The sequence below is a fragment of the Microtus oregoni genome, unplaced genomic scaffold, assembly GCF_018167655.1.
Source record: "Microtus oregoni isolate MIOR12 unplaced genomic scaffold, Mior012 000002F_ref0000024, whole genome shotgun sequence".
Classification (NCBI taxonomy): Eukaryota; Metazoa; Chordata; class Mammalia; order Rodentia; family Cricetidae; genus Microtus; species Microtus oregoni.
Genome location: NW_024543061.1, coordinates 68,141,940 through 68,154,493, shown reverse-complemented (window position 1 = coordinate 68,154,493; position 12,554 = coordinate 68,141,940). Strand labels below are relative to the sequence as shown.

Here is a 12,554-nt window from a genome sequence, read left to right as displayed (position 1 = left end):
AGAAGTGTTTCCCCGTGCTACGATGGAGCTCAGCCCCCTGAATGCCAGTAGCTGCCCCACCACGGAGCTGCCCCAACCCAGCAAGAGCGTAGGAGTATACTTGTTTTCACCTCCCTACCTCTTTCTCTTTCTCGATAAGGGATTCATGTAGCCCAAGGATATCCTCAAACTTAGAAACTGAGTGTGACTTGTTGTTTCAGATCCTGCTGCCCTGGCCTTCCAAATGCTAGATTTCATTTGTTTGTTTATTTATTTTGTGTTTTTTTGTTTTTGTTTTTGTTTGTTTGGTTGGTTTTTTTTTTTTTTTTTTTGGTTTTTCGAGACAGGGTTTCTCTGTGGCTTTGGAGCCTATCCTGGAACTAGCTCTGTAGACCAGGCTGGTCTCGAACTCCCAGAGATCCGCCTGCCTCTGCCCCCCGAGTGCTGGGATTAAAGGCGTGCGCCACCACTGCCCAGCTTTTTGTTTGTTTGAGACAGCCTCTCTGTGTGTGTAGCCTTGCTATCCTGAAACTCAATCTGTAGACAAGGCTAGCCTTGAATTCAGAGATCCACCTGCCTCTGCCTCCCAAGTGCTACCACCACCTGGCTATTTTGTTTTTTGTTTGTTTTGGTTTGGTTTTTGAGACAGACAGATTCTATCTGTGTAACTCTGGCTGTCTTGGAACTCTCTCCAGGTAGACCAGGCTGGCTTTGAACTCACAGAGATCCTCCTGCCTCTGCCTCCAGAGTGGTGGGAGTAAAGGTATGCACCACCATGCCTGGCCTAAGATCCACTTCTTTGCACACGGAGAGATAGTGGTAAACACTTGTGGTCTCACTGGACTTGGGTTTGACTGACATTTTTCTTCTCTCAGATATTTCTTCTTGCTGGTAGGAAGCGGAAAAAGAGCAAAACCTCCAACTACCTGATCTCCACAGACCCGACAGACTTGTCTCGTGATGGGGAAAGTTACATCGGCAAACTCAGGTGATGACGCCTCAGCTGGCCAGCCCAGTCTTCTGTGGTTCTGTAACTCCAGGATAGTCGCTGTTTTATTCCTACCCACACCCCTGGTTCTCTGTCACTGAAGATTGAACCAAAGGCCTCACACATGTGAAGCAATTGCTTTACCACTGAAATACATCCCAAAACTTTGCTATTGTTTGTTTGTTTTTAAATGATTCAGATATACAGATGTGTTCATCTTAAAAAGAAAAACTAGCTGGGCAGTGGTGGTGCGTGCCTTTAATCCCAGCACTTGGGAGGCAGAGGCAGGCAGATTTCTGTGAGTTCAAGGTCAGCCTGGCCTACAAAGCAAGTTCCAGGAAAGCCTGGACTGTTACACAGAAAAACCCTGTCTTAAAAAAAAAGAAAGAAAAAAGAAAAAAAAAACTAAAAGAAAATGTTGAGGCCAGTCATTATCACACACACCTTTAATACCAGAATCTGGGAGACAGAGCAGGTGGACCATGAGTTCCAGGCCAGCCAGGCTACTTAAAATAATAATAGTAATAATTTATTTTATTAAATTATTTATTAATTGTTGGGCTGGAGAGATGGCTCAGCAATTAAGAGCACTGGCTGCTCTTCCAGAGGTCCTGAGTTCAATTCCCAGCAACCACATGGTGGCTCACAGCCATCTGTAATGAGATCTGATGCCCCCTCTGCCCGCAGGCATACATGGAAGGAATACTGTATATATAATAAATAAATAAAATACTTTTTTAAAGTATTTATTAATTGTTAATGATTTATTTATTAAATTACTTTAAATAAAAATTAAAAGAAGGAAAATCTTGGGCCAGGCATAGTAGTTTATGCCCGTCATCCCAGAACTTAGGGGACTGAAGCAAAAGGCTTTTCCACAAGTTCAAGGCCAGCCTAGGATAGAGAGGAAGACCATAAATAAATAAATAAATAAATAATTAGATAAATAATTAGATAAATAATTAAATAAATAAGAAATCTAAGTCCTTCCTTGTGAGTCTTTGTAAAGATGGTGTCTGTGCTGCTCTTAGGCTGGCAGTCTGTAAACAGAGACTGTTCTTTCATTTTCTGGCCACCCAAACCCAAATAATCACAAAATCTATATTAATTACAACACTGTTTGGCCAATTCCTTAGGCATATTCCTAGCTAGTTCTTACATCTAAAGTAACCCAATTGTGTTATTTTTTATTTTACCACGAGGCTATGGTTTGTTACCTTTCTCCTTCAGCAGCTACATGGAGTCTATCTGACTCTTCCTTCTTTCTCCCTGCATTCAGTTAGTTTTCCCGCCTACCTATGTTCTGCCCTTACCAAGGCCAAAGCAGCTTCTTTATTAACCAGTGGCAGTAAAACATATTCACGGCATACAGAGTGGAATCCCACATCAGCGGGCAGAGAGGTGTCCCCTCTCTTTGTCTCTTCAAGAGGAAAATGCAGATCATCATGGTAGCTTTTTCTCCTGATACTAGATCCAATCTCATGGGGACCAAGTTCACAGTGTATGACCATGGTGTGAACCCAGTCAAGGCCCAGGGTCTGGTGGAAAAGGCTCACACCCGGCAGGAGCTGGCCGCCATCTGCTATGTAAGTGCTGCCCTTGCTTCAACCTGGTGCTCCTGCCTGGTGCTCCCACATAGTGCTCCATCTTCAGTGCTCCTCCCTCAGGCCCAAAGCCAGCTCGGCTCCCTCCTCCCTGGATGTTTCTTTGATCTTCCTTTAGGAGCTGGCATCATTTCCTTCTTGTATTTGAGTTTTAATTGGATTTGGACCACCAAGTTCAGTTATGATTTACTCTCCACAAACCTCTCTTCTCTTTTCCTGATGCCTTGCTTTTCGGCCAGAGGCTACATTAAAAATTAGGTTAAAATTAGAGCCTTCTCTTTGCATTTAACGTTCCCCTTCCCTCCCTCCCTTCCCTTCTTTTCCTTTCCCTTCCCCTCCCCCTTCCCTTTTCCTTCCTCTTCCCCTTTCTTTCTTTCTGTAGATGTTGTTTTGGTTTGGTTTTTTCTTTTGAGACAGGGTCTTCTTATATACCCTAGCCTTGCTGCATATTCCAGGCTGGCCTCAAACTCTCAACCTTCCTGCTTCAACCTGCTGAATTCTGGGATTAAAGGTGTGTACCACCATGGCTGGCTTGCTTTTCTTTCTTTCCTTCCTTGACAAGGTCTCACTGCTTTACCTAGGGTAGCCCCAAACTCCTGGGCTCAAACAATCCTCTCACTTCACCCGCCTAAGTGCTGGGACATGTATGTGCAGGTGTGTGCCGCCACTCCTGACTTCTGTGTCTGGTTCTCAGGTTCTGTGTTTAGCTCCAGCAAAGAGATGAAACTGATGTTGGTACTCTCAAGGCTGGCAGCATTTTCTGTACCAGTGGAGGTTTCCTGTAAAAGCAGATTGAGGTTTCTCCTCCCCTTCTGTTTCCAAATTCTGCCTTATTTTGCTGTCTTTCAGGAAACAAACGTACTGGGTTTTAAAGGTCCCAGGAAAATGTCTGTGATCATTCCAGGGATGAATATGAGTCATGAACGCATCCCATTTCGGCCACGAAATGTAAGTAAAAATACATTCACAGTGAGACCAGGTTTCAAAGACAGAAGAAAAATTATATTCCATCAATAAAGGTCTCTGGAAGACAGTGATACACCTTGAGTACAATAATACTGCACAGAAGAGACCAGTTAAAAAAGACAAGAAAAAAGCATTGCTTCTTCTGAACCAGGCTTCTGCTCTGGATCTCCAGGATGGAATGTTCCAGAGATGCTGACTTGAGAAATGGCCACATGGCATATCAGCGTCTTAAGGCTGGGTCTGGAGAGCTGGCCCAGTGGTTAAGAACACTGGCTATTCTCCCAGAGGACCCAGGTTCAATTCCCAGCGCACATATTGGGTGGCTCACACCCATCTGTAACTTAAAATAGAAATCAGTAATTGTTTCTAAATTAGAAAAGATGTTTTAAAGGATTGCAGATTCTCTCTGCAATCTGGAGGAGAGATGTCTCAGAGGTTAAGAGCTCTGACTGCTCTTCCAGAGATCCTGAGTTCAATTCCCAGTAACCACATCGTGGCTCACAACCATCTGTAATGAGATCTGGTGCCCTCTTCTGGCCTGCAGGCAGACATGCAGGCAGAACACTGTATACATAGTAAATAAATAAACTTAAAAAAAAGAACGGCAGAGCTGGTGCTGGTGCTCGCCTTCAGTTCTCTGTTGCTGTTTCTGCGTGTCCCTGTTGTGACTACACGACATTTTCCCTCCACACAGGAGCACGAGAGCTTGCTTTCAAAGTGGCAGAACAAATCCATGGAGAACCTGATTGAACTGCACAACAAGGCCCCAGTTTGGAGTGACGACACCCAGTCCTATGTCCTCAACTTCCACGGCAGAGTTACTCAGGCATCAGTGAAGAACTTTCAGATAGTCCACGGAAATGACCGTGAGTACGGGGAAGGGGCTGGGTGGGTGGAGCTGGGAAGGCATGCCAGGAGGGAGTGGCTAGAGAAACCGTGCCAGGAGGGGGAGCCTGAAGAAATGAGATCTTGAAAAAGACAGAGCCGCAGGGCCAGAGGAGTGTGAGCGTCCTTCTGTGGCATGGTAAAGAACTCTTGGTGAAGCCGGCCAGGTGACTGCAGCACTCGATCACGTCTGGGTCCGCCAGCTTCTCTGGGCTTCCCTCCTGTCCTCCATGTTAGTCGGGAATAATTTCCAAGCCTGTAGGGAGAAGAATAGAAGTAGAAATGTCTAGTTTTACCTTTTTGAGTCAGGGTCTTGCTATGCAGGCTCAGATGGTGGAGCTGTGATCTTCCTGCCTCATCCTCCTGAATGCTGGGATTACAAGAGTGTGTTGCCACACCTAACTGCAAGCTTCCTACTTTATCTATCTGTCTGTCTATCTGTCTGTCTATCCATCTATCTATCTATCTATCTATCTATCTATCTATCTATCTATCTATCTTTTAATGTTGTGCTAGGGTTAGAACTTGGTACCTGCCACAACCTAGCCAGGCACTGTACGGAGCCGTTTTCCCTCCTCTTGCCTATTTTAAAGAGACCATGGTTAGCCCCGCCGCCCACCCCCATCTGCAGAACAACCGCATGTTATACTCTAACGTGTCCATTTCTTTCTGTCTCCAGCCGACTACATCGTCATGCAGTTTGGACGCGTGGCTGATGACGTGTTCACACTAGACTATAACTACCCACTGTGCGCTCTGCAAGCCTTTGCCATCGGGCTGTCCAGCTTCGACAGCAAGCTGGCTTGTGAGTGAGAAACGAGAAGTAGGGGACTTCCTCACCGCAGAGCCTTCGGCAGGAGCAGAAAGCGGCTGCCCTTGATCTGCCCAGCACAGGAGAGCAAGATTCTGCCCCTCTCGGGGTTGTGTGTGTGTGTGTGTGTGTGTGTGTGCGCGCGCGCGTGTTCATACATACATATACGTATACACGTGGATGCACGCTTGCACACACTCATTTACACCTTCTCTGAGCTTCAGAGACCACGTCATAGATCACAGCTTCATGTGGGTGAGAGATGACTTAAAGCACAGGGAGGCAGGTACCTGGGCACACTGGCGACTCCTGACTGCACACAGATTCTGTGTAGGGTGCAGCTTCCCTGTGCTCAGGCACTTCCAACTCAATCAGGATCTAATAGTTGGGCCTCGTGTTTTGAAGATCCTTTAGCCTCTAAGACAGGAGCCTGCAGACTTTCTCAGCCAATGGTCTGATAGTGTCTCTTTCACTGTCTCCAATTAGCCTCTTGGTTTTTGTTTATGTTTTTGTTTTTTTCGAGACAAGGTTTCTCTGTACCTTTGGTGCCTGTCCTGGAACTAGCTCTGTAGACCAGGCTGGCCTCGAACTCACAGAGATCCTCCTGCCTCTGCCTCCCAAGTGCTGGGATTAAAGACATGCGCCGCCACCACCCAGCCCAGTTAGCCTCTTTAGCACAAAAACAGCCATAACCAGTTGGTGCATAAAGAGTTTAACTGTGTCCCGATAAAACTTTCTTTACAAAGTGGGCATTGACCTAGTTTGGCCTGGGACTCTGGTTTGCTAGCCTGCCTCGGTGCGGCCCTGTACTCTGAGGTTGAAGCATCTGCTAGAATGTAAGTAGAGAAGGGGGCAGAGTTTGCTGATTAGGAGCAGCAGACTGACTATTTTTGTTTTGTTTTGTCTTTCCCGAAACCGGGTTTCTCTGTATAACAGCCTTGGACGCCCTGGAACTCACTTTGTAGACCAGGCTGACCTTGAACTCACAGAGATCCGCCTACCCCTGCCTCCGCCACCCAAGTGCTGGGATTAAAGGCGTGGGGCACTGCCGCCTAGCAACAGATTGGCTCTTAGAAGTACTTGTCTACTATTGGTCCCTTTTACCTCATGGTGATGATGACTATAGATAGAGTCATCTGCCGTCAGGGCTGGGGAAGCTCAAACCAGTGTCGTATTCTTTTTCTGGGTCAGGTGGCACTAGCTTGTCCCTGGGGTCTGGGAAGGCTCTCATGTCCCAGCCTCTCTCTTCCCTGTCCTTAGAGCAGGGTGGCAGCAGTAATCTCAGCAGAGTGACTGGCCAGACCTCTGGAAGTCTTGCTCTCCAGCGTCTTCGTCTAGTGTCGGAGGTGACAGGACTGCCTCACTGACACTCCACAGGCCTTGCCTGGTTGGTTTTGTCCTCTGGCCTTCAAGCCTGGCCCGCCAGTGCAGGCCCAACTCGGCTCACTGAGGCTTCCAGATCATGAACACTTCACAGCAAATCATGAAAAATTCTTCCAGGTCGCCAGCCCAGGACGTACTGAGCTTGAGAATTCCAAAGCTTGGACCCTGCATTCAGTGGTCGTCAACTCCCAAACTGCTTCCCCGCACGGGTGAAGGGTTGCGGCTGCTGCCCCATGGTTTTGCCCATGTGGAGGAGGTCCCTTCGTCCTGAATCCTGTTGCTCCCTGCTCAGCACCAAGCCTAAAATCCGGGAGGCGGAGACCTGTGTTCACTGGTGTCCTGTCTGTCCCTTCAGATCACTGATTTCTGCCTCAGGCGTGCTTCCCATAAGTGCCTTGTTCGTAACCGTGCTCTGAAGCCTGACACACCTCCGCCACAACGGTCCCTGACAAGCCACCTTTGTTCCTTTGTCTCCCCCTAAATGGTGTGGGGGCCGTGAGCCAGTGGTTCTAATCTTTGTGTCTAGTTTAGAGCACCGTATTCTCCCATTTCCCGGACTCTCTGCTTGAATATGTAGGTGATCAGTTTTACATAAATCATATTTATACCTTTTGTATGCCATATAAATAAAGATAATTTATATAAAAATGATGTCTCCTTCTTCCCCGAATCCCACCCCTTGGACTTCCTCCTGTTGCATTCTGTGGGAGTTTGAGCCAGTGTTAGCAGAGTTTGATCCTGGGAAACCTGTTTGGGAGAGCATATAGAGACATTGTACTCCAGAGCTCTCTGTGGGGATCAAGCAACTGAGAGCAGAATGCAAGGGGCACTGGCTGGGCCAGGTTGCGTCATCTTTGACAGCTAATCGGTCAGCCTCCTGAATCTTTGGTTGGTGGCGTTCACAGATGCAGCAAAAAAAGTAGAATAGCTAACAGTAAAAAAAACAAAAAACAAGAACCTCACCTCCTACTTGCGTGTATGGGTGTGTGTGTGTGTGTGTGTGTGTGTACTTTTTAGACAGGGTGTTGGGTACCCAAGGCTGACCTGGAATTCACTGTGGAGCCCAGGCTGCCTTGGCACTCACATCCACCCTACCTCAGCCTCCCAGGTCTGACCGCAGGGCTGGGTCACCACACCACCTCCTCACGTTTAAGGGTTCCCTTGCATTAGCACATGAAAAGAAAGCACGTCCTTCAGCAGCAGTAAAGACAGGGAAAGCCGAAAGCCCCCCGCTGAGAATTTAGTTCTTAATAGCCTGGTTTTTCCTTTTGTATAACTCTATGTGACTAAGGTCCATGATGGCTTTGGTTGTGGGTCTTTGCTTGTGTCTGTGTTTGTGCACGTGTGTACCTGGGCTCACAGAGGCCTTAGAGGGCACTGACTGTGCTTTAGCTGGAGTTACAGACTGTCGGGAGCTGTTCTGTGGGTGCTGAAGACTGAACTCTGGTCCTCTGGAAGAGCAGCCAATGCTCTTAGCCACTGAGCCGTCTCTACCCTCTGCCTCTGTCTCTTGAGTGTTGAGATTCAAAGAGACTTTTTGTGTAACAGTTTTATTCAACATTTAGTGATCAGTCTTTCTTTCAGTATTAGTGATGGAATCCAGGGCCTCGTGTGCCAGCTCACACTCTTAGCCAAAAGAAAGGATCCAAATTGAGCATGGGGACATGCCTGTAATCCTAGAATTTGGGCCGCTGAGCGCGGAAGCTCTTGAGTTTGAAGCCGGCTTGGGTTACATACTGAGTAATTATTCACATACTCCTATGTGAATAATTCTTCCTCTGCTCCTCTTCCCCCTCCTCCTCCACTTCCTTCTTCTTCCTCTTCCCTCTTTCATCCTTTCTTCCTTCTCCTCCTCCTTGCCCTAGCCGACTTGGAACTCACTATATATACTAGGCTGGTCTTGAACTCACAGAGCTCTGTCCGCCTCTACCTCTTGAATGCTGTGATTAAAGTTAGTTGCCACTATTCTCAGTCTTTAAAAAAATCTCACGTTGCCCACAGCTATACTGTAACCATGTAGTTGAGGATACACCTGACCATGGCCTCTTTCGCAGGTGGCTGTGTTATATAGACCCGGTCATGTGCACGTGGTGTGTGTAGGTACACAGGTATGTGGGGACCCAAGGTCAACCTCAAGTGACATTCCTTAGGTGTCATTCTCATTTTTTTGAGAAAAGTTCTCTGACAGAGGCTCCCAGGTTAGGCTAGGCTGAATGGCCAACGGCGCCAGGGACTAGCCTGTCTTCCTCTGAGAGCTGAGATTACAAACCAGGCTGGGCAGGTAAGTCAGTGTGAATTTGAGGCCAGCCTAGTCTACATGAGTTCCAGAGCAGCCAGAGCTACGTAGAGAGTCCCTATCTCAAAACAAAACCCCCATAAGCCAGGCCTTTCTAAGCTTTCCTAGTAAGAGCTCTTTTACCAACTGAGCCACTCCCCCACCCTACCCCACCCCTAAATAAACATCTGTTTCACTATGTATGTCACTGGTTAGGTTGACACTTGTGATTTCTTCTGTCCTATATGTAATTTTCTGAGGGCACAGAGACATCCACTAAGGAAACACTGGGACACTGCAGGCCACCCTGTTCCCAGCCTCTGGCCCTTTCTGGTCTCCATTTATCATGGACTGGCTGCTGTTTTGTTTTTAAGTCCCAGTCTTGAAGGGCAACAGGGTATCACATGCCTGTAATTTCAGCACTACAGTGGCGGAGGTCAGAAAGGGGGACTTTGAGGCCAATCTGGTCTACATAGCCTGACAAACTAGCAAAAGTCCCAATCTGCAAAGGACAGGATTTCAGTGCCACAGCAAATGGCCTTTGTTATTAAAGACTGTTTTGTGGCGCCACCTGCGGTCAATAATGCACATGACAAGTCCTTAAAAGCTCGAGTGACCTCCACACCATTCTATTACAGAGTAGCTCTTGAGGTATTGAGGACACAGTAAACTTTATTTACTTACTAACTTATTTGTTTTTTGATTGATTGATTGTCAGGGGATTGAGTCTTGATAGTCAAACTGTCCACAAGCTACACGCCTGGCGCTACTTTTTTTTTTTTTTTTTTTTGGTTTTTTGAGACAGGGTTTCTCTGTAGCTTTGGAGCCTGTCCTGGAACTAGCTCTTGTAGACCAGGCTGGCCTCGAACTCCCAGAGATCCGCCTGCCTCTGCCTCCTGAGTGCTGGGATTAAAGGCGTGCGCCACCACTGCCCGGCTGCTAAATACTTTTAAAATTAATGTCAGGGCCTAGAGAGATGGCTCAGAGGCTAAGAGCACTTATAACTTTTCCAGAGGACCTAGTCTTCACATGACTGCTCATAACCTTCTATAACTCCAGGTCCAGCGGGCGGACACCCTCTTCTGACCTCAGCAGGTACCAGGAATACACATGGTGCACAGACATATTGATGAACCAGCCTGCCTCCATGTTAGGCTCAAAAGCTATCTTATTGTAAAGACAAACTAAAGTTTATTCCTGTTTATGATTAAACCTCTGTTTCTAAGGGATTGGTCTATGCCTACCTGTAACCTTAACTACAAATGGTTCTGAACTGCCTATCCCAGGAAACAGCAACCATGTCTTTGTTTCAAAAAGTTGTTATGACTACCTGTTGTTATGATGACCTGGTAGCCACCTTGCAATCGAGCCTTTGTTTCAGGAGGTCATTAGGACTAATGTGTAAACTTATCTTCTGCTCCTGTAACCCTTCCTATTTGGCTGCCCTTACCCCTTACCCTTGTCTTCCTGGTGTCCAGTGCTGACCTCTCGAATTCCAACTCCGCCTTAGGGGTTCATGAATAAAAAGGTTTACTTTCATTAATTGCTTGCCTTCATTTGGCCACAATGGTTTTGATCGGTGCTCTTTCTTACATCTTTGGGATTAACAATATATCTGGCAAAACACTCATATACATTTTCTTCTTTGATTTTTCTTTTCTTTCTTTTGTTTTTCAAGACAGGGTTTTTCTGTAGCTTTGGAGCCTGCCCTGGAATTGGCTCTGTAGAATGCCAGGCTAGCCTCGAACTCACAGAGATCCTCCTGTCTCTGCCTCCTGTAGCGATATTTTGTTTGTGTTTTAACAAATGAAGCTTGCCTGAAGATCAGAGAGGCTAGGCAGTGGTGGCACACACCTTTAATCCCAGGAATTGGGAAACAGAGGCAGATGGAACTCTGTTAGTCCAAGATACCCTGGGCTACATAAGACTGAATCTGTCTAAAAGAAAAACAGAGCTCACCCAAAGGTGGTCTCAGCATTTGGGATCCCATGCCTTTAATTCCAGCACTAGGGAGGTGGAGACAGGAGTGATATGGCTGGGTGGAGAGAGGAATATAAGGTGAGAGGAGACAGCTCTGAGCTGTCTGAGGTTTAGTGGAGACAATTACAGTCTGAGGATGGGATTGTCCCTTTGGTCTGAGCACTGGTAGAGATAAAAGGTCTCTCTAGTGGCTGGTTGCTCTGCTTCTCTGATTGTTCTGCTATCACCAGATATCTGACTCTAGGTTGTAGTGATAAGAGCGGGCGGGCTACCCAGCCACCCGCACGGCTAGCTTTATACCTAAAATAATTACACAGAAACTGTATTCTTTTAAACACTGCCTGGCCCATTAGTTCCAGCCTCTTATTGGCTAGCTCTTACATATTGATCTAACCCATTTCTAATAATCTGTGTAGCCCATGAGATGGTTTACCAGGGAAGATCTTAACCTGCAGCTGTGTCAGGTGGGAGAATCATGGCGACTGCCTGACTCGGCTTCTTTCTCCCAGCATTCTGTTCTGTTTACTCCGCCTACCTAATTTTCTGTCCTATCAGGTCAAGCAATTTTCTTTATTAGTTAACCAATGAAAGCAACAGATAAGATACAAGACCCACCTCCATCACTAGGTTGTATTTATTAAGAAAAATTACTACATTCTCCCAAGTGCCTTTTTTAGTTTTTTGTTTTGTTTTGTTTTAGTTTTTTGAGACAGGGTTTCTCGTGTAGCCCTGGCTGTCCTAGAACTCACTTTGTAGACCAGGCTGGCCTCAAACTCACAGACATCTGCCTGCCTCTGACTCCCCAGTGCTGAGGTTAAAGCTGTGTGCCACCACTGGCCTGGATAGTCTTGTCTTTTCTTTTCTTGTTTTCTTTTCTTTTCCTTTCTTTTCTTTTCTTTTCCTTTCTTTCTTTCTTTCTTTCTTTCTTTTTTGAGCAGCTTTAAAGTATGTGATTCAGGCTCTAGTGTCCAACTCTGTCAGACCTTCCTGTCCATCAGCCCCAGGCTCCTTTCATGGTGCCTTCCCACACAGCTAGCATGAGCAGGAACACAGCTACAAAGTGCCCTGGGCAGGAAAGGAGGAGACTACTTTTGTTTCCTTTTTAAGTCTTCAGTGTTGAGGGGCAGAACCCAGAGCCTCCTAAGTGGAAGGAACGCACCCTTCAACTAAACTACACTCTTGCACCCTTGGCTCCTAGCCTTAGGGTTTTTACCTTGCCGTTGAGGGGTTTCTCATGTTTAGACTGAGGGGTCAGACAGCAAATGGCAGGAGCTGCAGGGAGGAAACCTCCTGCACAGGAAGCGAAAGAGAGGGAGATGAGCCAAATCCTACAACCACCACCATCCCCCCCCACCCACTCCCTGCCGAAGGCACACCCCCAGGTGACCCAAGGATCTCCCATTAGAATCTACCTCCTAAGGTTCCACCCAAGCTCACAGTCGGATTTTTCTAACAAGGGTCTTTGTGTGCCATTCAACATCCAAACTGCATCAGGGCAGGAGAAGCCTTCCTGTCTTATGACCACGTTTCAGGCACATCTTTAGTTTAAAGGTGGTTCGGGGCCTCAGGGCCATGCTACAAACCTGCATGTCGTCCTTCCTCCGACTCCAGTGTTTGTAGAGTGATTAGCTAGCAAAGCTTCTGAAGGCACTCTAGCAGGCCCGAACATGGCAGACATGGCCC

General features: G+C 46.9%; 1 protein-coding gene across 2 annotated transcripts in view; it reads left to right on the top strand.

Annotated features, from left to right (window-relative positions):
• Tulp3 (TUB like protein 3) overlaps positions 1–7,242 on the top strand; it is a 38,649-nt gene extending 31,407 nt beyond the window's left edge. For both annotated transcript variants that reach the window (XM_041637034.1, XM_041637041.1), the window contains exons 7-11: positions 855–967; positions 2,439–2,553; positions 3,421–3,519; positions 4,232–4,403; positions 5,102–7,242. In XM_041637034.1, coding sequence (XP_041492968.1) covers positions 855–967; positions 2,439–2,553; positions 3,421–3,519; positions 4,232–4,403; positions 5,102–5,235 — 633 coding nt within the window. In that variant the 3' untranslated portion in view covers positions 5,236–7,242. The remainder of the gene's footprint in view (positions 1–854; positions 968–2,438; positions 2,554–3,420; positions 3,520–4,231; positions 4,404–5,101) is intronic.
• The last annotated feature ends 5,312 nt before the right edge of the window (positions 7,243–12,554 follow it).